Source organism: Lontra canadensis, unplaced genomic scaffold (genome assembly GCF_010015895.1).
Source record: "Lontra canadensis isolate GAN:19392208 unplaced genomic scaffold, GSC_riverotter_1.0 scaffold138, whole genome shotgun sequence".
NCBI lineage: Eukaryota > Metazoa > Chordata > Mammalia > Carnivora > Mustelidae > Lontra > Lontra canadensis.
In genome coordinates, this window is record NW_022631132.1 from 2,900,759 (window position 1) to 2,925,169 (window position 24,411).

The window sequence follows — 24,411 nt, forward strand, 5'->3', positions numbered from 1 at the left end:
GCGTTCATCACATCGAAAATCTGATACTTGATCTTTTGAATCCTCTAGTGGATAGATCCAAACATTCCAAATGCTGTCCTGTCCATCCCTTCATGTAAGCCTCAGGACAAGCCTTGACTAGGCAGTACAGGACTTAAGAACATAATACATAATGGTTTCTCCCAGTTTTATGGAGATGCAATTGACCTCTAACACTGCATAAGTTTAAGGTGCACAACATGATGGTTTGATTTATGTGAAGACCATGAAATGATTATTACGAGAAATTTAGTTAATATCCGTCATCTCATATAGTTAAGAACATTTTTTTCCCTGTGATGAGAATGTACTATAATGTTCTTTTTCTTAAAGATTTATTTATTTATTTTAGAAAGAGAGAAAGTGCAAATGGGGGGACGGACAGAGAGAGAGAGGGACTCCTTAAGCAGGCGCCAACCTGGAGCCCCATGTGGGGCTGTATCCTAGGACCCTGAGATCATGACCTGAGCCAAAATCAAGAGTGGGACGCATGACCAACGGAGCCATTCAGGCGCCCTTATAATGTTCTTATTGATATGTTGGCTGACCCAATGATGGGCAATGACAGGATACTGACTAAAACTTCTACACTTTTCTAAGGTTTTCTCAGAGCTCACATGAGGGGTTCATGCCAGGGAACCATGGATTTTCTGTGGTTAGGGGCCACAGGACTAAATGGTTGTCTAAAATCACAGGAACTGAGACCACTGACATTAGAAAGAACCATTTTGATGAGAGAGAAACTACCAAAGTTTATCAGCACTTCAAGAGCTGAGGGAAGGCAAACCTACCCTTGGGAAGGAGACTTTGGGTTGATCAATTTGGACAGATTCTAATTTGTTAGGGCCCCAAAACTGAGTTATAAATATTCATGATAATAGAAGGACAGCCTTTAAAGAGGAGCTTCCAGGCTGAAAATGTAATGTGGCAAACTCTTTATAGTCCAACAGATTTGGAAAAAAAAATGCCCTTGGCTTTCTGTATGAAGACATACACAGTTTACTAATATTCCCAGAATTCAAATCCAGCCAGATACACTGAACAAAACATATTGGGAAAGCACCAGATCTTTTCTTGGACAGTTTGGGACTCTGATTGTTCTAAATAAGGGGTTAGAAAGGACATTCACTTGGAAGTTTAGACAGTCCGTGGCTGCTTGCAAAGAACCCTGTTTTTGCTGTTGTTCCTAGATAACATTTTTGCCCTGTTGCGTTTTTGCAACCGTAGCCGTATACAAGTTCTAGAAATTGTGAGAGACTAAACTTTCTTGTTGGTAAAAAATGGCAGGAAACACTATGATACCAGTCCAAATGAAACAAGCCAAAGTAAGGTTACTAATGGGCACTCTATTGGCAGTCGGTCCTCAGGTCAGACCTGAGGATTATGGTCAGATTTCCCATTTGGCTGGTGCTTGGCGGCCACTGACATTCATTCCACGAGCTCTGGCGGCACTGCCTTGTGTAAGACGTGGAGCTCAGGGCCGTGCGAGATCCTGGGCTGAATGGTTTCACTGACTGCAAGCTGAAGACACATTCTTCTTTTAGAATTAAAAAAAATTTTTTTTAAGACAGCATGGGGCTTGAACTCATGACCCCGAGATCAAGACCTGAGCTGAGATCAAGAATTGGACGCTTCACCGAATGAGCCACCCAGGTGCCCCATGAAGACGCATTCTTATTCGAAATTGCCTGTGTTCCAGAAGCTTCTCCTGTCACAGAGATGGTGTCAGGGAGGCTCTGAGGGAAGGATGAACGTTTTTAGATTTTCCAGAAGGGTGAAACAGCGTTACTATCCATTGACAATGAAGTAAATGTAATCAGCCCTGTGAACTGTGAAACCTAAGTCAGGCCTCTATTAGTTCTGCGACAAGAAAAAAAATTCAAAAACAATTTGCATAAAGAGGGCAGGGGAAACCCACCTCTGTTAAATCAAGGTAACCTGTGCTCTATTGCCCTCCTGGTTTGTTGTCTTGGTATATGTACCTTTGCTTACTCAGGGTAAAGTCAAGTCTACAAATCCTCAGTTGCGGAAGCTCGCAAGTAAGCAGTCGCTCTGACCCCCGCAGAGAGAGACTTTTCATTTGCAGCGAGACACCATGTAGACAACCAAGTGGGCAGCCGACTCATCTCAGGTACAGAATGAAGATTACTGTGGGACTGGGAATATGTTCTGAGACCGAACACGTCCTCCCAGCTTCATTAGCGAATTCAGTGCGTTCCGTGGTCGTTTTCCTGAACATTCTGGCTTGGGGGCTGGATGAGGGGAGCTGCCGCCCTGCCCTCCCCCGAGAAAACAGCACGAAGGGGGTTACCTCATCCCACTGTGGGAGTTTTATCTGCCTCCTGGATGGGTCGGTGTAGGCCCATGTCTAGACTGATTACAAAAGCCCCAGCAAAACAAAATAAATACCTAACATCTTACAGAAAAGGCACGAAACCAAACGGCATGAGGAAGGAGAACAATGCCTCTGTTGTGACACGGAGACTTCAGGAGGGTGATGGAATTCCTGCACCCCGGGTTCCAATTTGTAAGGGCAACGTTCAGCGTCTCGAAGCAGGCCCTGGCTTGAACGCATTCATTTGGAAAGGCAATGTGTTTTGTTAGATAAGAGATTTTTTTTTTAACTGCCACGAGAATCAAAATGTAGATCAGTACAACTAAGTCTGTTCGTATGCACGCAGATTTCCGAAGACGGTCTTGACTCTGGCTCCCCAGTGTCACCGTTTCTGAATTCCGCTCTCAAGGGGACGCCATTGTATATAATGTGACGGCCAAGGCTCTGAGTCCGTCCTGACTTGGCACCCACCTTCTTTGTGACTTTAGTTGTATCTCTCAGCCTCTCTGGGCCTCAGTTTCTATCTGTAAAATGAAGGTGTTGGCGTATCATGGTGAGTTTAGGACTCCAACGAAGCAGAAGAAGTGTAACAATTTCATTGTCTAATGGTGCTGGGAATTGGGGGTTTTCACCCCAAAAGAAAGCCATCTAATTATCATCTGCCCCAAAGAGCTCTTAAACACGTTGTCTCTTCCTTCAACTTTGGTCGTTATTCCTTTTTATGCCCAAAACCCACTCGCGCCAAGGCAACCAGTTTAACGTGGCCCATGTATATCCCTCGGCGTGCGTGTATTTTTGGGAAATGTGTGCTGTCCTCTGTGACTATATCTTAATTCGTTTCTATGGTGAGATGCTATATAGTCCATTCTGTTTCTTGCCTTTTTTTTTTTTACTCATACTATATATGACTTTAAGAAATAGCCACACTGCTGGGTGTACATATTGTCATTGCTTCAAGGTACTAGGTAAAACCCTGTGCACCCTGCACAGTCTGCCTCACCCAGCTCTGAGGACAGGCACCCTGGTGTATTGCATGGCTCACCAAGGAAGGGCCTTGGGTGTGGTCCACTATGGACCCAGGTCCTGCTGCTCTGCCTGAGACACTCTGCCCCTTTGGTAATCTTGACAACTTTGACACTTTCTTCAAGTTATCTTCTATGCTTTCTGCAAACACTGGACATAAAAGATTGCATTTTTTTTAAAGATTTTATTTATTTATTTGACACACAGAGTACAAGCAGGGGGAGCAGCAGGCAGAGAGAGAGGGAGAAGCAGACACCCTGCTGAGCAGGGAGCCCAATGCAGGATTTGATCCCAGGACTCTGAGATCATGACCTGAGCCGAAGGCAGTCACTTAACTAACTGAGCCACCCCGGTGCCCCTAAGATTTTATTTTTAAGTCATCTCTACACCTAGAGTGGGGCTCAAACTCACAACCCCCCAGATCAAGAGTCTCACACTCCACCAACAGTGCCAGCTGGGCGCCCCCTGTACCATGATTTCTTGCCTGTCTCCTTCAATAGATGTGAATGAAACCCACATGACACAGGGTCTGGCACAAAGCTTTGCTAAATACATGCTTATATAATGAATACTGCGTTCATCAAACACTAAACACCAACGGCATGCCAGCCTTGTATTCAAATTTTTTTAAAAAGATTTTATTTATTTGACAGAGAGAGACACACACAGTGAGAGGGAACACGGGCGGAGTGGGGAAGGGAGAAGCAGGTTTCCCACTGAGCAGGGAGCCCAATGCGGGGCTCGATCCCAGGACCCTGGGATCACGACCTGAGCCAAAGCCAGCCGCTTAATGACTGAGCCACCCAAGGGCCCCTTGTATTCTATTTTTACTGTGAATCAAAGTCAATATATTCATTTCTAAATATAGAAAAGTGAATGACAAGTAATGAGCATATTTTGTTGGTTCCTTAGCAGACCTGTATCCAGACCAGTGAGACATTGTCTTCAAATTCTCTAGAACTTTTCTTTGGGAAAAAACCCTCCATAGCCCATAGCACATTCTTTGGAATCTTCTCAGGAAGGCCTTTGTTTCCTGGAGGCAGATTTGATTTTTGGAAACAGCTAAAAGCCACTTGGCAGCAAATCTCGTGAATGAGGTGGGTGACGAAGCTGAAGAACATTATTTTTGGTTCCAAACAAGGTGTGACTATAAAGAAACGAGGCTAATTTTTGTATATGGTACATAAACTGGCTCGAGAGCAACTTCAAAAGAGGACTTTCAAACATGTGGCCTTGGCAAGAAAAAGATGTCTCCACCCTAGTACACACACACACTCACACTGCACACACATACTCTCTCTCTCTCTCTCTGTCTCTCTCTCACACACACACATACACACACACTCTCTCTCTCTCTCGCTCTTTCTCTCTCACAAACACACACACACACACACACACACACACACACACACACACACGGTGTATAGTGTCTTCCCCAATACACAGACAAGCAAAATCAAAAGTTAAAAAATCAGTGATACAAGTAGGGGATAGAAGAGACTCGGCTTGGCCGCCATTCTTGCACAAACCTCTGGGGGTGGGTCCAGGTGGCCCCCAGTTCACCCTCCAAACAGTGTGTACTGCGGCTTCCAAGCAAGTGTCCGAGTTCTAGGACTGCTCTGGGGGGAGGACTTGGGCTTCTGTGGAAACATAAACCCCCAAGCTCCCCTGTGCTCGGGCTCCAGTGGCCCCGTGGGCTCAGAGACCAGCAGGACAGCACAGGAGGACCACACCCGCCGGAGCGCCGAGCAGGCCTGACCGGGCCGAAGGAGCTGTTTGGAATGACACCAAGAAAACAAATCCAGAAAGGGGCAAGAGTCAGTGATTGAAAACTAGCGTTGAAGATCAGCTTCCTCTCCTGCTGGCCTTCCTGGGGAAGCCAGGAATTGTGGGTGAAAATTCAAGGAAGGCGGATTTAGGCTTAACCTAATGAGGCCAAATTCATGTTACAAAATTGTATGTTTGGTATAAGCTCATGGGTGTGAATATACGTACGCAGAGAAAGAAAGCCTAGAAGGATATAGATGAAATCTTTAATAATACATATCTATGGGGGTTGGAATTATGGAATATATGTGGTTTTTTAAAACGTTATATAATGCTTTATTATTAGAATTCTTGTTGTCTATATGTATTCCTTTTGAAAAAAATAAATCTGCTAAAAATTGGAGGTGTCCAGCAACAGGGGCTGGACAATGGGCTGGACAATGTTGCTGGACAGCAACGATGGCTTCCTCGGTGAGCCCGTGAGAGCCCTGCCTCAGGCAGTCATCAAACCAAGATGGCGGGACGAGCCAGCAGGTGTTCTCCAGGCTAGGGATTCCAAGGGTTATGCCCTGATTTAACCTGTTCAAGTGCCATAGTTGAGCTGCTGGAGGTTCACACGTGCATTCAGATGAGAAGGAAGCCTGGAAACTTCCAACACGATGGGACAACTTTCCAGCTGCCAGGGCTATTCTAAGGACAAAATAGTCGTCTTCCCAAAATTCACGTGTAGGAAGTTTAAATCAGGGGGTAGAATAAACAGTTCAAAAATGAAAAGCCACTAACTGGCTGTGAAACTGGATTCTGAACTAGAGGAAGAAAAAGTATGGAAGGGCAGGGAACTGCATGCATGGAAAGTGAAACAAGACCGGCTATTGGGTAAAATGAAATGTTGGTAAAAGATAGCGGAGTGGTCCATGGTTTGTAATGGGGTATGGTTATCCATTTTCATCCCAACCATTTAGCTGAAGCAAGCAGGCCATGCATATCCCAGAAGGAGTGTCTTCTGCCCCCACCATTCAGCCTTGGTGGACCCAAGCTGGCAGGCAGTGTACCAAGACAGCAGACACACTGGCTGGCTCGGGCCATGTTCTGGGCACTGAAGTATGTCAAATATGACCGCAGGCCAGAGAGGTCCTGAGAAGCCTATGGGAACAGCACATACGTATTACAAGTGCTGGGCAAGACAATGGTGCTACAGAATTGGAACAATAAAGAGCTTCGCATCTGGTCCTGACTTTCTGATTTACCAGGGGAGCCTGCTCAGGAGTCTTTCTCTCCCTCCACTTCTGCCCCTCCCCTTCCCTCTTGAAAAAGAAAATAATAAAAGAAAATAAAATCTCAAAAACAAACATATAAAAAAATGAAAGCTGATAATCCCTCTTGCCTCCAGAGAGGAAGAATGGGCATTATAACAGTCCTCTCCTCCCTGCAGGCCTAAAACCTGGTCTCAGAAACATTAATTATTTTTGCCATATTAAATAAAAACCTTCCTGCAGAATGACAGGGACGATTATTAGGGGAGAAATCAGCTCTAGCTCTTTCTTCGGGCCCCCGTGCTATTGTAATACCAGACTCTGGGGCCCAGGAGCAAACCTGGCCCATATTTAGGTCTCCTGATTCCAAGAACCAAGATTCGCACAAATCCCATTGAAACATAGAAGTGATGACGGTTTGAAAAACAAAGATAATTCCTTTTCCAGTCTTACCAATCACTACAAGTCACTGAAATCACATTAACAAATACAACTGATTGTAGTTGTCAATGAAAGCGATGGAAGGAAACAATAAACCAAACGTTTCCAATTTGTGTTTGTGAGAATTTCTGCAGAAGACGAAAATAAATATCGAAGCCCTGTGGTCTGCATGGGACCGTGCCAGAAGTGTCTTGGTGACAGTAGGAGGGGGGATCGATAAGTTGTGAGTAATGACACCTCCCGCATCTGGCATGGTGACCTCTGGCCATCGGACGGAAATTGGAGATCCTGGCTGGGACCACCTTCTAGAATCAAAGGAGACTCTCCGGTCCCTTCCTTGTCCTTTGTTCACACTCCTTCACTGTGGCTCACCCTCCTTTCTCATACTCATTCAGCTTCTCCCATCCTTGTCCTCAGGTAGGAGTTGAGTTCCTGCTCATTGGGAAGAATCAATAACATTTCTGTTGGAAAACAACAACAACAACAACAAAAACCAAGAAACAACGTTTCTGTTGACCTGACCTGGCAAATGATCCATATGCTAGCCATTGTAACAGAAGCAAGTTGGTTATTCCTCAGGTTCTTTGGCAGCAGCATGTCCAGAGATCAACATCAGTGCCACGATGGTTTGTAATGTTGGGTGTATAAACCCTGATTTCAATGGGAATACCAGCCTCCAATCGGCAAAGAGCTGGTATGGCGTGTTGGTGCCAGACTGTCCACTCCAGGAGAATGGGGATCAAATCTTTGTTTTCTCCTGCTTCCAGCATCTGGTACAGCACCAAATGGGCAACAGTACACAAAACCTCGTTGTTGAGGATACACGTGTCGAAGAAACCCACCTGTAGCTAAGAGTGGATGCGGTTGCTTCCTCTAAATCATGGCTTTCCCGATGCCCACCTTTGCAGTCTGACCCAGGGCGACTGCTGGTCCTGCCATGGCCTTGTCCCTGGAGAAGGGTGACAGACGACAAACCACATGGAGGGTTTCTCTTTGGGGGAAGTGTTTTCAGCCCAATAAAGAGGAGGCAACAGAACTTTTCGAGATACCTTTTGTTCATTGGCAAGAACACTCTAACTCAAGATTTCCACATGAAGATTAGGCATTGGGAGTGTGTTGTGGGGGGGTTTGACTAGGGCTCCAGTGAGGATTGATCCCCCACTGACAGGCAGGCCGGGAAGTAGGATTGAAGGACCTTATCGACGCCCGATGGGATTTTTCCCATACTGAACAGAAAGCTAGGCAAGAGGAGGGAAAAGCACTGCATGGTCACTATATACGAGGACTTACAAAAAAAGACCCAATGCGTTTTTATTTGAACATTTATTTTTTTTTTTCCAAAGAAATCCATGCAAAGGGAAAGAGAGAAAGAGAAAGGGAGACATGGTAATCATGGTCTAGCAACCAAACATAGGAAAATAATTTGGCACAACTTGAGTTTTTTTCTTTGCAAAAAGACGATCTATGCTACCACTAAAATTTACCTCCCTCAAAGACACCACTGATTTTCGAAAACACAACACACAGCTGGTCTTCTACTTGATGGCTGGAGGTATACAAGATAAAAAAAAATAGAAAAAAATAAGAAGGTGGCTCCCTTTACAGAGGAAGGCCACGGGGTGCCGCCGGGCAACACGGGTGCCGCCAGGCAGAACAGGCGCCGTGCACTAGGAAGTCAGTGCACCAGCAGAAAGAAGCCCACCACGTAGATGGCCAAGCTGGTGAGAACCTTCAGCGGGGAGTGGCCGTTCCCCAGGTTGTGAGAGGCTGCTATCTCGTTGTCCTTCTGATTCACGTGCTGCTTGCTTCCAGGCGCCTCGTCCACATCCAGATCATAAGCCAGTTCTGACGAAAAGAAAAGAAGCAATTGAAATTCGGGATGCCCCACAGCCTCGGGGGTCCGCTAGTCATAGCTTAAGTGGTCTGGACCGCTGGGGTGCCCCAGCTTTCACGGAAAGGAAGGGCTCTGGCTGAGAAGGAGCTAGGGCTGGGTGCGTGGGGTGTCCGTTAGAGGAAGGAGATGGCCAGAGGGGCTCCTTCCAGAGGAGGCACCAATGGCAAGAGGCTGGCTGCTCCCCTCTGTCCTTCGGCTCTGCCCACCCACACCCCAGGGTGCAGGTCAGGAGTTCCCTGCAGTCTCCCCCCAGGCAAGGCTGTACCTGAAGGTCACTTTCACCAAATCTCACTGGTACGGAAATGTAAGGTGTTGGGTGGATGCACTCTTTGTTTGCCTTTGTGTGTCTGTGTGTCAGGTGGGATGTGGCCGGGGGGTGGGGGGGATGGTGTAGACTCCCAGTGTGCCTCTCCTGGGCCCTGTGCCCCCAGATTTTCTCCTTGAAACCTCGCTTGAATTAGAATCGAGGGTAGTTTGCTATTGAAAGTGGTTTCATTTTTCCCAAATATTTCCTTTTTGATTTATGTTGTCTTTTCGTCCCCTCCTCTTCAACACACACATGTACACACACACACACAGCAAAGCTGACCTAATGCATAGGATTTAAACGGATATCAAGCAAAGACCAAGGAGAGGCCAATGGGTAAGGGCTTTCCTTCTTTGACCACCTTCCATTTATGAAATATGTTCAAGATTCTGAAAAGAAATTCGGATGTTGGTGCTGGCCTAAGGCAAACGTCTCTCAGAAGGCACATCTGAGTAGATGGTGGTTTGTCAGGAAATCCAAGATGGCCAGCCCTGGCCCAGAGGTCAGCTTCCTTCAGCTTTGTTTGTCCAGATTTAGAACTCAGATCGACTCCCTTGGCTTTTCTAGACTCAGTTGCCAGTGTTTCTATTTCAATAGCTTGGGAAGGGGGTGTGATGTGAGTGCCCTCACCAGCCAACTGTCCCGTGGCCAGCAGAGCCGGAAGGATCCCTCGGGGACACTGAGATACAGAGCAACAGGCCCAGAGGAATGACTGGGATGCTACAGAGGGAAGGAAGGAAGGGGAAGGAAGGGCTCCTCTTACAAGGGATGAAACACGCAGTAAGTCACAGGAAGAAAGTGTGAGGACTCAGCTGGCCCAGGATGCACACAGAGCAGGGCCTGGGACCAGGGCTCTTGGGAGGCTGGCAACGGTTAGAGCAGGAGGCAAGGTCCAGAAAGGGCTACCGTAGTTTTGGCGGCCCCCAGCAATGATGAGGGAAAGAAATTTCCGGCCTCAACTGGAACAAGATTGTACGGTCAGCCTAAGATAATATATCAAGGTTTCTTTAATTGCACGTGTTTGATACCTATACAGATCAACTTTTTCTCTTAGTTTACTATCTATATTTCTTAATGCATGACAGTTCATATGCCTTGCCTTTGTAGCTGGTGGGTATTTTTTTTTTAAGATTTTATTTATTTATTTGACAGAGATCGCAAGTAGGCAGAGAGGCAAGCGGAGAGAGAGAGAGGAGGAAGCAGGCTCCCTGGACCCTGGGATCATGACCTGAGCTGAAGGGAGAGGCTTTACCCCACTGAGCCACCCAGGTGCCCCTGTAGCTGATGGGTATTAAGGTTTTCCCTCTTTTGTCATATTTAGTACAAATTAGGTTTCTACTTTGTGGTTAACTCTAGTTTTCATTGCTGTACAAAGAAACCGTGTCCTACCTTTTAATATATATGAATCTGACTACATTTTGCTTCTCTACAGCTGAGAAAGTTGCTCTCCCGGAGTGCCAAGAAGAATTCAAATCAGATTTTCCAGAGAACTCTCTTACTCAGGGAAAAGCGACTCGGCTGACTCTAATCTGGGTTCCCTCTCCCCACAAAATAAATACACAAGAAGAAAAGAAAAAGAAGAGGAGAACAAAGAGCCGCGCTCTATTTGGAAGTCAGACCTCTCTCTCCGAAAGGTGAACTGCGCGCAGCACACAAGCGAAGGCCAAGGTCAGCACAGGCTCAGGTCACGATCGGGTTTCACCCAAGTTGAGAACACATATGGCTCTAGCTGTTGAAAGCCTGGCCTTGAGTCTCGAGGCGACTTCTCAACTTCAATGCGGAGTATTTTTAGGGTTGACCCGAAGGAGCGAATTCTTAGCCTTGCTTTCGGATTCCTTTTCCGGATATGCCCCTTGTCCAACGTCAAGATGAAACAACATCTATTCACGTGACCACTCAGCCCTTGTGCTATTTATCTTGCTCCTCAAATAATCCGTGAACACTGGACAGCTTCACATCCTAGAGCAATTACGGTAAACCTAGCAGAAGCTAAGCCCAGAAGGTTCGAATCTTCTTTGCCACCAAAGACCTTGTTTTCTATTTCTGTCTCTTGGATCCTATGTTTTGGAGTTATAAAAATGACGACCAGAAAAAAAAAAAAAAATATATATATATATATATATAAATAATGACCAGAAAAAGTAAAATGGCGACCAGTTACTGAGTCCTCATCGTGGGCCGGGCACTGTGCTAAGCTATTTATATACATTATCTCGTTTAATTTAACCTTCTCAGCAATGTTGCGAGGTAGGCATTATAATTTCCATTTTACCGACGGGGAAGCTCCAGCTCAGGTTCCTTTTTTGGCCCATATTTACACAGCTGGTAAGTGACAGAGGGGCTGTTTGAATGTGGGTCAGACTCGGAACCTCACATGAAGCTATACCGTCTTTTGAACAATTTTGCATATCAAATAAACTGTAATGATTAAGTAGTAATGGATACTTTTCTTAAAAAAAAAAGTTGCTTCGATTAGTAAAATATATATTGCCAAAGAGAACTCAAGAGCATGAGAAAAGTCAGTGTTTACACATAAAAGTGATCACGTACTTGACTGAGTACCCTTATTCAGCTTTGTGCAATCCCGAAAAGAGCTCTGGGTTTGGGGACTGAGAAGGAAAATTATGTCCCTTCAATTTCCCTGAAGAAATCAGCAGTGGGCCACCATCATGGAGATTCGAGACGAAGGGGACAGCCTAGCATGACAATGAAGCATTATGACAGACAGAGGAAATAGGGTTTGGGTCAAAAATAAATGTGGATATATTCCTGGACAAGGGAAATATGACCCAATTTAATTTAACAAACTTAATGGTAGCCTACAGTGTCCCAAGTGTGGAGCTGGAAGGCTGGAGAAAGACTCAGGGCCTGCCTTCAGGAACCCCACATTCTGACAAGAAAAATGGACCGATAGACAAACCAACTAGATACTTGGCAGAAGGTAGTAAGGGCTCAGACAAAGGCACAAGCAAAACACCGTGGGGAGAGAAAAATTCCAACTAGAAGGATCTGGGAAGACTTCTCAGAATAACTGGGATACAGTCAACACCACGAAGGTTGGGTGGGACCATGGCGGAACCCAATGAGCTGAGGGTTGAGCTTGGGCAAAACCATTAATATCAGAGAGTGGAGGCAGGGCCTGGTCAGTAAAAGAAAGTAGCCTCTATGATGGGGGGATCATTGGGTGTATGCTGTTGGTGTGTGTGTGTGTGTGTGTGTGTGTGTGTGTGTGTGTGTGTATGTGTGTGTGTGTATTGCATGGTGGGTGATAAGAGGTAAGGCAGGAAGGACAAGTAAGGGCTAAATGATGGTAGACTGGGAATGTCAAGACTTTACTCTGTGGGCAACAGGGATCCATTGAAGGTTTTTAAGTACGAAATCTACTGATTGGTGTTTTTTAGAAAGATCGTTGTTAACAGTTTGGAGGACAGCCCTAGGTGGGAGAGACTTGTCAGACATCTTGTCTTGGAAAAAAACAAGCCTGTGGGAACAGTATCTGGGGATCAGCCAGTAGCAAATATGAATTTAAAAAAAAAAACCTACAAAGGAGCTAAATCTACACCAAATCAAAACTTTCTCATTTTGCTACAAACCAGATCTATTATGGGAATCATCTTAAACCATTCTCTTTTAAGTCATTCATATTTTTATGTTTATCAGTGATATTCCAGAACATATCTTTGCTGTATTATGTACATACTGTAAAAGGCACATAAATTGTTTCTACCTTACAGCTGATTGTCAGTGAGAGCTTTTGGGGCCAGCAAGGAGATTTTCACACAAAATCTGAAAATCGGTTTCTACTTGTTATCAGTTTGCCTATACCCAGGGGGTAGACCCAACAATCTATACTCATTACACGCTCAGCCCTGACTCTCATTTTGCCTTCCTTAGTGCTGCACATCAGATGCTCTCTTTATATTTATTTATTTATTCACATTGGAACACTTATCACTGAAATATTTTTATCTTACGTACAATGAGTTGGCATTAAGGTAGGCACCATGGATAGCTGCAGTTAAGGCAGGTATCTTGGAAGGACAGATATCAAGGAGGGTCACATAATCCAACTTCATGAAGCCCATTTCCTTAGCGTACCGATGGACACACTGATGGACGTACTGATGGACACAGTGACGGAGCATAGGGAGGCCATACTTCTGGATCAGATGGTACCGGTTCAAGGAGACATGGCAAGAACAAGAACCCTGGGGCGCTGGGTGGCTCAGTGGGTTAAGCCTCTGCCTTCGGCTCAGGTCATGATCCCAGGGTCCTGAGATAGAGTACCGCATTGGGCTCTCTGCTCAGCAGGGAGCCTGCTTTCCACTCTCTCTCTATCTGCCTCTCTGCCTACTTGTGATCTCTCTTTCTCTGTGTCAAATAAATAAATAAATAAATCTTTAAAAAAACTGTTTAAAAAAAAAAAAAGAACAAGAACCCTGGCCTAACTTCCCCAGGGCGGGGTCCAGCAGAGCTGCTGGTGACCCGTCTTGCTCACACAGAGACGCAGAAGCAAAAAAGGCTATTTTTTAAAAATATATGCATTTTTAAGTAAACTCTATACCTGATGTGGGGCTCGAACTCACAGCACCAAGATCAGGAGTTGCACACTCCACAGGCTAAGTCAGCCAGGAGCTCCTAGATAATCCCTTTAAAATAATCATCAGTCGTCAAGGTCTACACTTTGTGTTGAAAAGTTTTTTTGAGGGATGCCTGGGAGGCTCTGTCGGTGAAGCATCTGCCTTCAGCTCAGGTCATGATCCCAGGGTCCTGAGATCATGCCCTGTGTCTGGCTCCCTGCTCAGTGGGGAGTCTGCTTTTCCCTCTCCCTCTCCCTCTGTGTGTGTTCTCTCTCTCTCTAGCTCTCACTCTCTCTCAAATAAATAAAATCTTCGTAAAAATTTTAAAAAAAGAAAAGTTTTTCTGAGCTGGGTAAAGCACACTGTGGGGAACCCTCCAACCTTAGTGGAGTTCCCAGGGCAGGCTGTCCCATCCGGAGAGTCTGGAGCCCTGAACTCCAGGACTGGCTCGGCCACTGTCTGACTAATTCACCCTGGGCAAGTCATTTCCCTCTACTCTGGCTGCTGGTCATCCCATCTGCCCCCATCAGGGACTACATGTCCTACTAGTGTGAGTTCTCTCAGATTCCCAGGCTCTCGGGCCCCAGGGAGGGATGCGGTCTGGGGCAGGCTGCAATCTTCCCTTCGCTCACAGCAGCGCAGGGACTGTCCCCAGCAAAACCTCCCGAAGCAAGTAGGGGCAACGAGTTGCTTCCCTTGGGCTGTTCCTCAGCTACCAAATTCTTGAATCCTCTTTCTTCTTGCGCTGCACTAGGCTCAGATAAAAGACACTGGCGATCAATAAATCTGCCGTGGACTGTCTGGCTTTTCTTTAAACCTTGTCAGAAAAACTTGTACCGAGGCCCGCGCAAGCAGAGCTTTGGGGAGAAGTTACGGGACCGGGCGTGCATCAAGCCGGCAGGCACAGGCAGCCAGCGAGAAGAGCCCGCGGGCCCTCCGAAGCCACTGGGGTCTTGGGCGCGTAACAGGATGCACGTGCTTGTCCTCTGACGGCAGGGGCATCAAGGAGAGCGGGGCATGGCCATGGGGGCCTCGCCCACAGCGGCAGTCAGACCTCAAGGGCGAGCCTGCAAGGAGAGCTGGTATCACGGTACCAGGGGAGAGAAGGCTGCTGCAGAGCCAAGCATGGGGGTTTCTACCTGCTAAGCCTGCGCCGGCGGCTGGCTTCAGTCGGCCCCTAATACAGCAACAGGGCAACACCGCTCGCCCTGTGTTTCCCGCTTGCTGGGCACACAGTTGGCTCCCAGGACGAGGATGTGTGAAACCTTCAGTACATGGCTTGGTAGGCCCCAGGGGCCAAAAGCGGGGAAGCCTCTGGAGGAATCATGTGCCTTGATCTCCACGGCTCATTCTGCCGCCCTCAGGCGCTGCCATTCACTTCGGAGTCCCATACAGATGGCGGTTTCCGGGCCGACCGTGTCCACACCACCGTCAGCCTGCCCTGTCAACCCCTGCTCCTCTGTGAGCTTTCAGGTGTGAAATGACTCCTTGGACTTGAAAGCAGAAGAGGGTGACTTTGCTAATGACCCTGGGGTCTCTGGGAGTCTAGATTTTCTTCTTCATCAATCAGATGAGGGGAGGCTGGCTGCGGGGTGGGGGGGGGGCTCTCTGAGTTTTAATTGGTCTAATGGGACTCCTCTCCAAATGGACCCATTGTACAATGTACCTTCTTTTTCTTTCTTTTTTTGTTTATTTATTTGATTTTGTTTTATTTGTTTATTTTGTTTAAGATTTTGTTTATTTATTTGACAGAGAGACACAGTGAGAAAGGGAACACAAATGGGGAGGGGGAGAGGGAGAAGCAGGCTTCCCACTGAGCAGGGAGCCCGAACTGGGGCTCCAGCCCAGGACCCGGGGATCATGACCTGAGCCGAAGGCAGACGCTTAATGACTGAGCCACCCAGGTGCCCCAACAATGTGCCTTCTTGACAAACAAGGGGAGCTGCCGATTTTGCAGACCGTAGATTCGGGGAAGTATCCACCAGCCTCTTCCGGAAGAGGGCCAGGCAATGAGATGTCCACTTCATTGCCTACAGCCGGTTCCAGCCTATAAAACACCCTCTGGGCTGCAGAGCAATCATGGTGGGTTTCCCCGGGAGCATAGACATGGCCTTTCCTCCTACAGGCGTCTGTCGCCCAGGCCAGGCCGTGTGTGTCAGCAGGGTACAGTGCAGCGGGCTGGGGCTGCCTAAAGCCATGGTATGCTTTTTCCTAAAGACAAAGAGGGGAGAGCCCCCCCCCATCTTATACTAAAACATGCAAGGCTGTGTGATGGAAGACAAATGCACTCTTGGCGAACTCATGGTATATACACTGCACGATGTCTCACGTTTACGAGGACCATCGGGTTCTGGCCCAGATTCTGAGAAACAGGGGCTCACTCTCACTCCTCACCGATGTCCAGGGTCCTTGGGGAGGAAGGTCTTAAAAGCACTGGAAGCATCCTTGGGTCATCTACGCTTTGTATACTACTCAACACTGGAAACTGTGACTCACGTGTTCCTCGTGAATGACTTAAGGTAGGCTTTTCTATGACAACTGCCTTGCTGAGAGGGGAGACCACCACAGTAACTGCCCTTACGTGGTGTTCCAATTGCTCAGTTTATGGATACAAAATGGTGGGGTGCCTGGGTGGCTCCATAGGTTAAATGTCTGACTTCAGCTCTGGTCACAAGCTTGGGGTCGTGGGGTTAAGCCCTGCCTGGGGCTCCCTGCTCAGCGGGGAGTCTGCTTCTCCCTCTCCCTCTGCCCCTCCCCCCTCCCCTGCTTGTGCTGTCTCTCTCTCTCTCTCTCTCTCCCTCTGACATAAATAAATCTTTTTTTTTTTCATAAATAAATCTTAAGAAAAAAGAAAAAGAAAATGAATACAAAATGGTTTCCGGGGATCTGACTACGACTAATGCTTCATTATTGCATTTAGCCATTAAGAAAGGAACAAGCAAAAATATCACCTAATCCCTTTAGAAATTAAACTATTTTACTATAGAATCTTATTATAACGTGGGCCACTACTATACTTATTTAGATACATCATGAGTCAAGCCATATTCCCAGAAACAGAACAACTGTGTCCTAGAAACCCTGACAGCGGGAGTGGGTGGTGTGGGTGCCAGCCCTCCTCCACCGGCCCCAGAATTATCGCCACCTTCCACAGGAGTGTCCTGACTCCTCTCATGTCTGCAGATGCTTCTCACTCAGGGCTGCCTGGTGGCTCCACGGGAATCACACCTCACCACAGCCTTCACTTCCCACGGGAGAAATGACTTCACCCCGTGGGATGGAGACACTGTGCTCCAAGCCCCAGGGGAGAAGATTTGAGAACAGGCTTAGAGAAGGCGAGGGAAGAGAACATTGTCAAGAGGGGAGGGCTCGCGTGATCCAACGTTTATGGAGAGGTAGAGCAATGTAAGGAACCAAGAAGCTGCTACTGAAAGTGTCAACTAGATCGTTACAAGAGACTCTGGAGAGAAGTTCAGTAGGGCTGCTGGGTGAGAGAACAGAGCGTCTGGAGTTGAGGACAGAGCGGGAGCTCATATGGGTTCACGGAGTCCTGATCAGCCTTTGGAGAAACTTGAATGAGTGAAACAAAGCACTGTCACCCTGACTGTGCCCCAGAGACCACGTCACGTTACGTCACTAGTCTGTACAACCACACCTCGTTAGAAGGTGCTTCTAGAGTGCCGACTCAAGACAGCCTTTGGAAATGCTGAATTCTTGTGATCCTTGATACACTGACAACCTCAACTAGACTCTCAGAGACTTGTGTACCCATGTCCACAGCCAATTACTCACCATGGCCAAACGGTGGAAGCAACCCAAGTGTTCATCAATGTAAGAACGGATAAACAGAATGTGGTACATCTGTACAACGGAGTATCATTCAGCCACAGAAAGGAACACAGGACTGACACATGCCACAGCATGTGTAAAACTTGAGAACATGAGGCTCGGGGGCACCCGGGTGGTTCAGTCAGTTAAGCGTCTGCCTTCAGCTCGGATCGTGATCCCGGGGTCCTGGGATTGAGCCCTGCATTGGGCTCTCTGCTCAGTGGGGAATCTGTTTCTCCCTCTACCCTTCCTCCCTGCTTCTGATTTCTCTCTCTCTCTCAAATAAATAAATAAAATCTTTAAAAACAAACAAATAAACAAACGTGATGTTCAGCGAAAGAAACCAGTCACAAAATACCACATGGCATATGACTCCATTATATGAAATGTGCAGAACAGGTAACTTTTGGAAAGAGTGGTAATGGTTGGGTAACATTCTGAAACATAATTGATGTCCCCAAATTGTATACTTAGTGGTTTAAATGGCAGGTTTTATGTTATATACGTTTTACCGTGATTAAAAAAAAAACCAAACCTATAGAAACCAAACAATAATGTCCTCTGGGGCAAATCCCAGTTTCTAAAAAAAATACTCCAGTATTTTACTTTGCAGAGAGCTGTGTGCACGTACCCCAGACCAAAGCATCCACCCCCACATGGCACTCCTTCGGCGCTTTGAAAGTCAAGTTGTCCAAAAGAATTAAAATGGGTGGATACTTAGACACTAGCCCAGAACTGCAAGTGTGACTTCTCAGTTGGGAATGGTGGAAAGAGGGCAGTTTAGGTCAAGGATTTTAATCAGAGGCTATTTTAAGAGAAATTTTTATACAAGCTCGGGAAACGTCCGTGTATTTCTGGGGCTCACACAGATGATGCTAAGCTGAAACCATATTTAAAAAACATCAGTGAACGGATACACTCTGTCTTCATTTCTTTAACAAAAACTTAATGGTTTAGATTCACGGAGCTCTGTTTATGATATAAATTTCAGGCATGACACCACTACGGAGATATGCATCCCTGGGCTTTGAGGATATAGAAGGAAAACACAACATGTCACTCATTGTAGTCAAATCTGATTGCTGGCGAGATGTCAGGAGAGCGAGGGAGGGCCTATGGTCCTTCAGAGCCCAGCCTCCAAGATCCTCAATGAAAAGCACCGTGAGAGCATGTGGGGCAAGGTTTTAGATCCCCTAGGATGGGAAGCCCCAGAGTGTGATAATCTTCCATTTTTAATAAGCCATGGTGGATCTTACCAAAAAATACACATAAGAATCAACATGTTTGCAATGTCCTGGCAAAGCCCAACAGCAGAGAAAATTTTAATTACAATAACGAATGGGTCCAAATGGCTCGAGTCCCTAAAAAACACTCGGCCCGGCTGTGGGAACACTGCAGGCCAGAAATTGACAGCAGGCAGGTGTCCTCATAAATGAAAGAGGAAAAAAAGCCTCCTTAAGTTGTTCCATCTGAATTTCTTCCTCAAAAACTCTCCAATGGTGAAACACCTCCATCATCATCGGTGGGATTTGGGGAATTGAGATTACTTTCGCCTCAATTTACTTGGAAGAACACATCATCAGGTTGGCTCCGTCTTCCTACCTTCCCATCTTTGGGTCTGGATTGCCAGTACGCCCCCGTTCTCACATTCACCCAGGCGATCCCGACTAGTTCTCGCTTCCCTTCAGCCCCTCTCGCCTCCCAACCCCGCCGCCCCCCGCATAGTCCTCAGCTTCCCAGCCGAAGAAGATACTCTCTCCTCTCCAATGACCCACCGCTGTCCAGGAAGCAGGACTGTTCTAGACTGTGACAGCAGGAACAAGACAACGCCTCTTCCTAAATCATCTGCCTCTTCCTCAGAATCCTTTGATGGCTCCCTACTGGATGTGAGATCAAGTCCTATGTCCTTAGAATGGCTTTCACCAGCTATTCCTCATACTCTCTTGCTTTCTGGTTTCCACTACCCATATATTTCTCCAGGCACCATATACCAGAGTCATACCATCCCATTCATTGTTTGCTGTAAAAGGCAAGTTCTTGGAAGTTCCAGTGTCTTTCTCCATACTGTTCCCTCAGTCTGGGGTGGTCTTATATGATACCTCTTCCAGGAAGCCTTCCCATCTTGCCCCTGCCAAAGAAAATCCCTTCCATCTCTGGCTCTTAGCTGGATTGTACTTCTCGTATAGCATGTCTCAGTCTGTCTCATAGGAGACTTAGTATTTCTACATTCCTGTCCTCAGCTAGACTGTGAGCCCCATCAAAGTAAGAAATAAGTCTTATTCATCCCTGTGGCTGCCACACAGAACCTGGCAAGCACGGATGCTTACAGACATGTTTGTTGACTGACTGACTGACTGAGCCAACACATTATCTCGTTCTCCTGAGAGTATAGGCAGGGGCAGGGCCACTCCCTTAGCAGATACCCTTCCCAAAGGGTCTCTCCTCCCGACCTGATGATTTTGCAAGGGGAAAAGAGTCCTGCGGAGCTATGATGAAGACAAGACAAGGGCAGGGCGGTGGTGGGGAGGGGTGGCCCAGGCATCAAATGGCAGGGCTCCAACCCTGACCTCTAGATTCCGAAGCCCTGCTGACAACAGCCACTTTTCCTTACCCCCAGCATCAGTTCCCTCCACTTGGGGTGCATGGGATCTACAAAGATTACTTTCTTATTCCCTTTTGCTGCCTGGAATTTGATGCCTTGCTATGTAACCAGCTGACACAAGCCGGCATTCCGCGGGCCATGCTGGGCAGGAAACAGGTTTTCTGGGGAGCAGGTTCCATTTATTTCTTACTTGGAAACTTCGAGATCGGGTTCCCATACCTTTGACCTCTGCCTTTGCACTGCCATCTACCCGCCCTGACCACGCCCTGCCCTTTTCCTTGCCATTGATTCCTAAGCCTTGGGGACTGCTGGCGATTAGAATTTCAGCGCCCAGCTGTGTGACATCAAAGTAGAGCTTCTTTCGGGAAGTCCTTTGCTTGGCCGTGATAGGACAAAGTAATGAGCCTTGCGTCCCCGCCCCGACGCAGGCTGGGACCCTCACCCCTCACAGAGCTCTGTGGGATGGCTGCCAGGAAAATACAGTTACATGCTGGCCTGGGGAATAAATACACTGCCTTAACCTAAAAGTTCTGTCTTTTCATTTCCCCCTCTTTCCACTTCTCTATTCACTCCTTTTTCTCTTCCCATTGCTCCTTAAACTCATTTCCTGTGTCCAATTATTCTCTCCTCTTCTGTCTAGTCCGCGCTGCGCTAAGCATTCTCTGCTGTCTCCACTGTGATGTTTCCCAATACGCCCAGGCAAGGGGCAAGGCTGGAATCTTCTGGTGGATTTTGAATCTTAAAGATGCTTTTCTGTTCCTTCCCACTTTGAACTGAAACCTCTCACCAGGTTTCTGTTTACTTTAAAAGTGGTTCTAGTATCCTCTTCCTTATTCTTATACTGTTTACCACTCTGTGCCATTTCCCTGGTCCTGCCTGATCCACCCTCCCTCCTCCCCTGCACCCACCCACGCCCCCTCTGTAATCTCCCTTCTTCGCACTCCATACCCATGCTATTTTATTTTTATTTTAAGTCATCTCTATACCCAGTGTGGGGCTCAAACTCCCGACCCCAGGATCAAGAGTCGCCCGCTCCACGGACTGAGCTGGCCGGGCGCCCACCATGCCAGTGTAGTCACTATTTCATGGCTTTGTCTTTTTCTTAAGGAAAAGATGCCTTGGACTTAAATAAAGAACATTCTAACAATTTGTGCAATCTGAAAATTGCATAGCCTGCCCTGAAACAGTGAGCTCTATCTCTGGAGGTGGTCTCAGAATGTGTGGACAGCCATTTGGTAGTGATATCAGTAAGGGGGTTCAAACATAGAATGACGGTGAGGTAAATAGTATCTGATGATCATCCAACCCTGAGATTCTAAGATTTCATTCCGCTCTTTAGAGGTCTTATGGCACGGATAAAGGGGGAAGGGACTGGGTTCAAGTGACCTTTGCATTCCTCCCTTTGACACAGATACTGTGTGCGGAGGAATCTAAAGGGACGACTTTGGAACCTCTCTCAGTGAAAGGGATGCTGTCTTTTGGAGACCACGACTGGCTTAGAGAGGAGGGCTTTAAGTTTGCCAAGGAGCCGATCAACCAAGACATCATTTTAAGGGAGTAACTCTTGACCTGCCTAAAATGGGGAGAGAGAACCACATCAGCATCGTCTGTCCAGCTTACAAAGGTAGGGCCTACGTGTCCGAAATGATGTGAATATTTATCAGGCAATACAGAATGTACAGAATGGGATGGGGTGGTCAATAAAGGACACTGCCTAGGCAGAGATGGAGCGCTGAACTCAGGAACTGTTTCTACTGAATCTTTTCCCTACCACTCTTGAAGAGTTAGTGGTAACTTGCAAGTGGTAGACATCTTGCTCAAAGCCGCCATAGGATGGGATCACTCAGGATCCGCAGGAAGAAAAGAAGAGGCATCAGATGGAGAAAATTCATTTTGGGAACATGATCCGGACATAAGTTGGAAGAACCCGGCGGGGAGGGAAGGCAACTGAGGACAGAAAGCTGGATAATCATCATACAAATAGCTCTGTGGGCCTTAGAACAAAGAAGGCAAGTCCAGAGGGAGGCCAGGAAAGGTAAAAAGATGCCAAGTGGCCCAAACCCACAACTATAAAGATGTAAGAAGGAAAAGGGAAAATTCTCCTACAAAGGGTGGCAGCCAGATCACTAAGCAGGAGTAGAGGAAGAAGCAAGAAGATATTAAGCCAAAATAAAAAGAAGATGCACCGAGCAAGAAATGAGTATTTTTTAAAAAGATATTTATTCGACAGACAGAGATCACAAGTAGGCAGAGAGGCAGGCAGAGAGAGAGAGGAGGAAGCAGGCTCCCCGCTGAGCAGAGAGCCCGATGCGGGGCTTCATCCCAGGACCCTGAGACCATGACCTGAGCCGAAGGCAGAGGCTTTAACCCACTGAGCCACCCAGGTGCCCCAAGAAATGAGTATTTTAATGAAGTAGAGTCAAGGGTGGACCCAGTTCTTTATAACTGAGAAGGGGGCAGGAATTTGGGGTAAATTTAGGTAAAGACATTACCTACCTACGGGATACACCGAATGTGCTGGTCAACCAAGACGAACGCATCCTGCTGTTGGCCAAGTGGAATGAAGGAGGGAAGCAGGAAAGCATCTGAGAAGAACCAGGTGTCAGCATAATAGAGGCATCCGAAGATGAACAATGGGTGAAAAAAGGAATGGGGATTAAGGAGGGTGCTTGTCATGATGAGCACTGGGAGAGTGTGGAAGCGGAATGGCTCTGTGGGACACCCGAAGCTCATATTACCCTGGACATGAACTATACTGGAAGTATAACCAAGATTAAAAAAGAAAAGAAAAGAAAATGAGTGATGGCATGTCAGAGTGAACAGGCCTTGCATGGCCAATAAAGACGCCATGTTTAAACACATCAAAATGCAATCAACAACAACAAAATGTGGAAACTGGGGCCATAGAGCCTGGCACCCTAAACTTCTGCAAACAGATGCTAAAAAAAAAAAAATGATGGAAATAAACACAGCAGGTCCTCTGCAATTATCCAAAGGGAAACAGGGACTAGGGTGGTAATATTCATTGCTCGGTGAAAAGCAAATCAAATGTAAGGTAGTTTCTGGCACTGTAAGAGGGTGGCAGAGAATCAGGATGTGGCATCAGTAGTCTCTTGTGACTCCTGTCATTTTATCTCATGGGGACTTTCCCAGCCAGTTAGGAAGAGGAGAGTAGACTGGAAAGTTCTCCCTTGGAGTCATAGGCTGCTCCAAACTAAATTCCCATGCACTGTTTTGTGTTCTCTCTCTCTCTCTCTCTCTTTTTCTTTTTCAACAACTTTATTGAGGTACAGTTTAAATACTATAACATTCACCCATTTCAAATTCATTTCCAGAGAACAATTCAATGATTTTCAGTGAAATTTAGCAAGGTGTGCAACACATCCTGATTCCACTTCTGAGTATTTTCATCAGCCCAATAAGATCCCTCACGCCAGGTTACAGCTGAACTTTCCATGGAGTCTTTTTCCTTTGAGCTCTCTTCCAGCATCCAATACTGCTGGCCACTCTCTATTTTGAAGCTTGGCTTCCCCTTAGTTTCGGATTCCCCTCCCTGCAGGCTGTCCTCTGCCTCTCGGGACCATTCTTAAATTCCTCTGAGAATCCCTGAAGCTGTTTTTCTTAAAGATGGGTGTTCTCTCTCATCTCTTCCTTGGCCCTTGGCTCTTCTTGCTTTATGCGTCTTCCTGAATGTTCTCCTTTTTTTTTTTAAGATTTTATTTATTTATTTGACAGAGAGAGATCACAAGTAGATGGAGAGGCAGGCAGAGAGAGAGAGAGAGGGAAGCAGGCTCCCTGCTGAGCAGAGAGCCCGATGTGGGACTCGATCCCAGGACCCTGAGATCATGACCTGAGCCGAAGGCAGCGGCTTAACCCACTGAGCCACCCAGGCGCCCCCTGAATGTTCTCTTCAGTGCCCCCGGCTTTAGGTATCACTGAAGAGGATTCCCAAATCTCTCTCTTTCTCGGACATCTCTCTGGAGAGCTAACTGCTCCCAGGCCATTTCTACCTAGACGGCTCTCCGGCAACTCAGACCCAACAAGCCACCAATTATGTGGCATTTCTAGTCTCTCAAGTGCCCAACTCCTGTCCTCCCCACCCCACCCTCACCCCCCTTCCCCTCCTGGTTTGGTGATTTCCTCTTACTGGCCATCTAGTTGCCTAAACCCAAAACAGGCAAGGCTCCCTAATTCCTCCTCCTTTTTCACCCCCCGGGTCTAATTAATGATGCACCTGTTAAGTTCTGTGTCCTCTCAATTTAGTGAATTCTCTCCCTTTCCATTGCCATTGGGACCGCTTAGATTAGGTTTGCGTTATCTCTCACCTGGACCAGCAGCCTCCCTGTTTTGTCCCCATGCAAAC

At 46.9% G+C, this 24,411-nt stretch overlaps 1 protein-coding gene across 1 annotated transcript in view; it reads right to left on the reverse strand.

Annotated features, from left to right (window-relative positions):
• Positions 1–8,151: 8,151 nt before the first annotated feature.
• Positions 8,152–24,411, reverse strand: part of GPC3 (glypican 3) — a 399,435-nt gene continuing 383,175 nt past the window's right edge. The window contains exon 8 of the mRNA XM_032843339.1: positions 8,152–8,682. Coding sequence (XP_032699230.1) covers positions 8,513–8,682 — 170 coding nt within the window. The 3' untranslated portion in view covers positions 8,152–8,512. The remainder of the gene's footprint in view (positions 8,683–24,411) is intronic.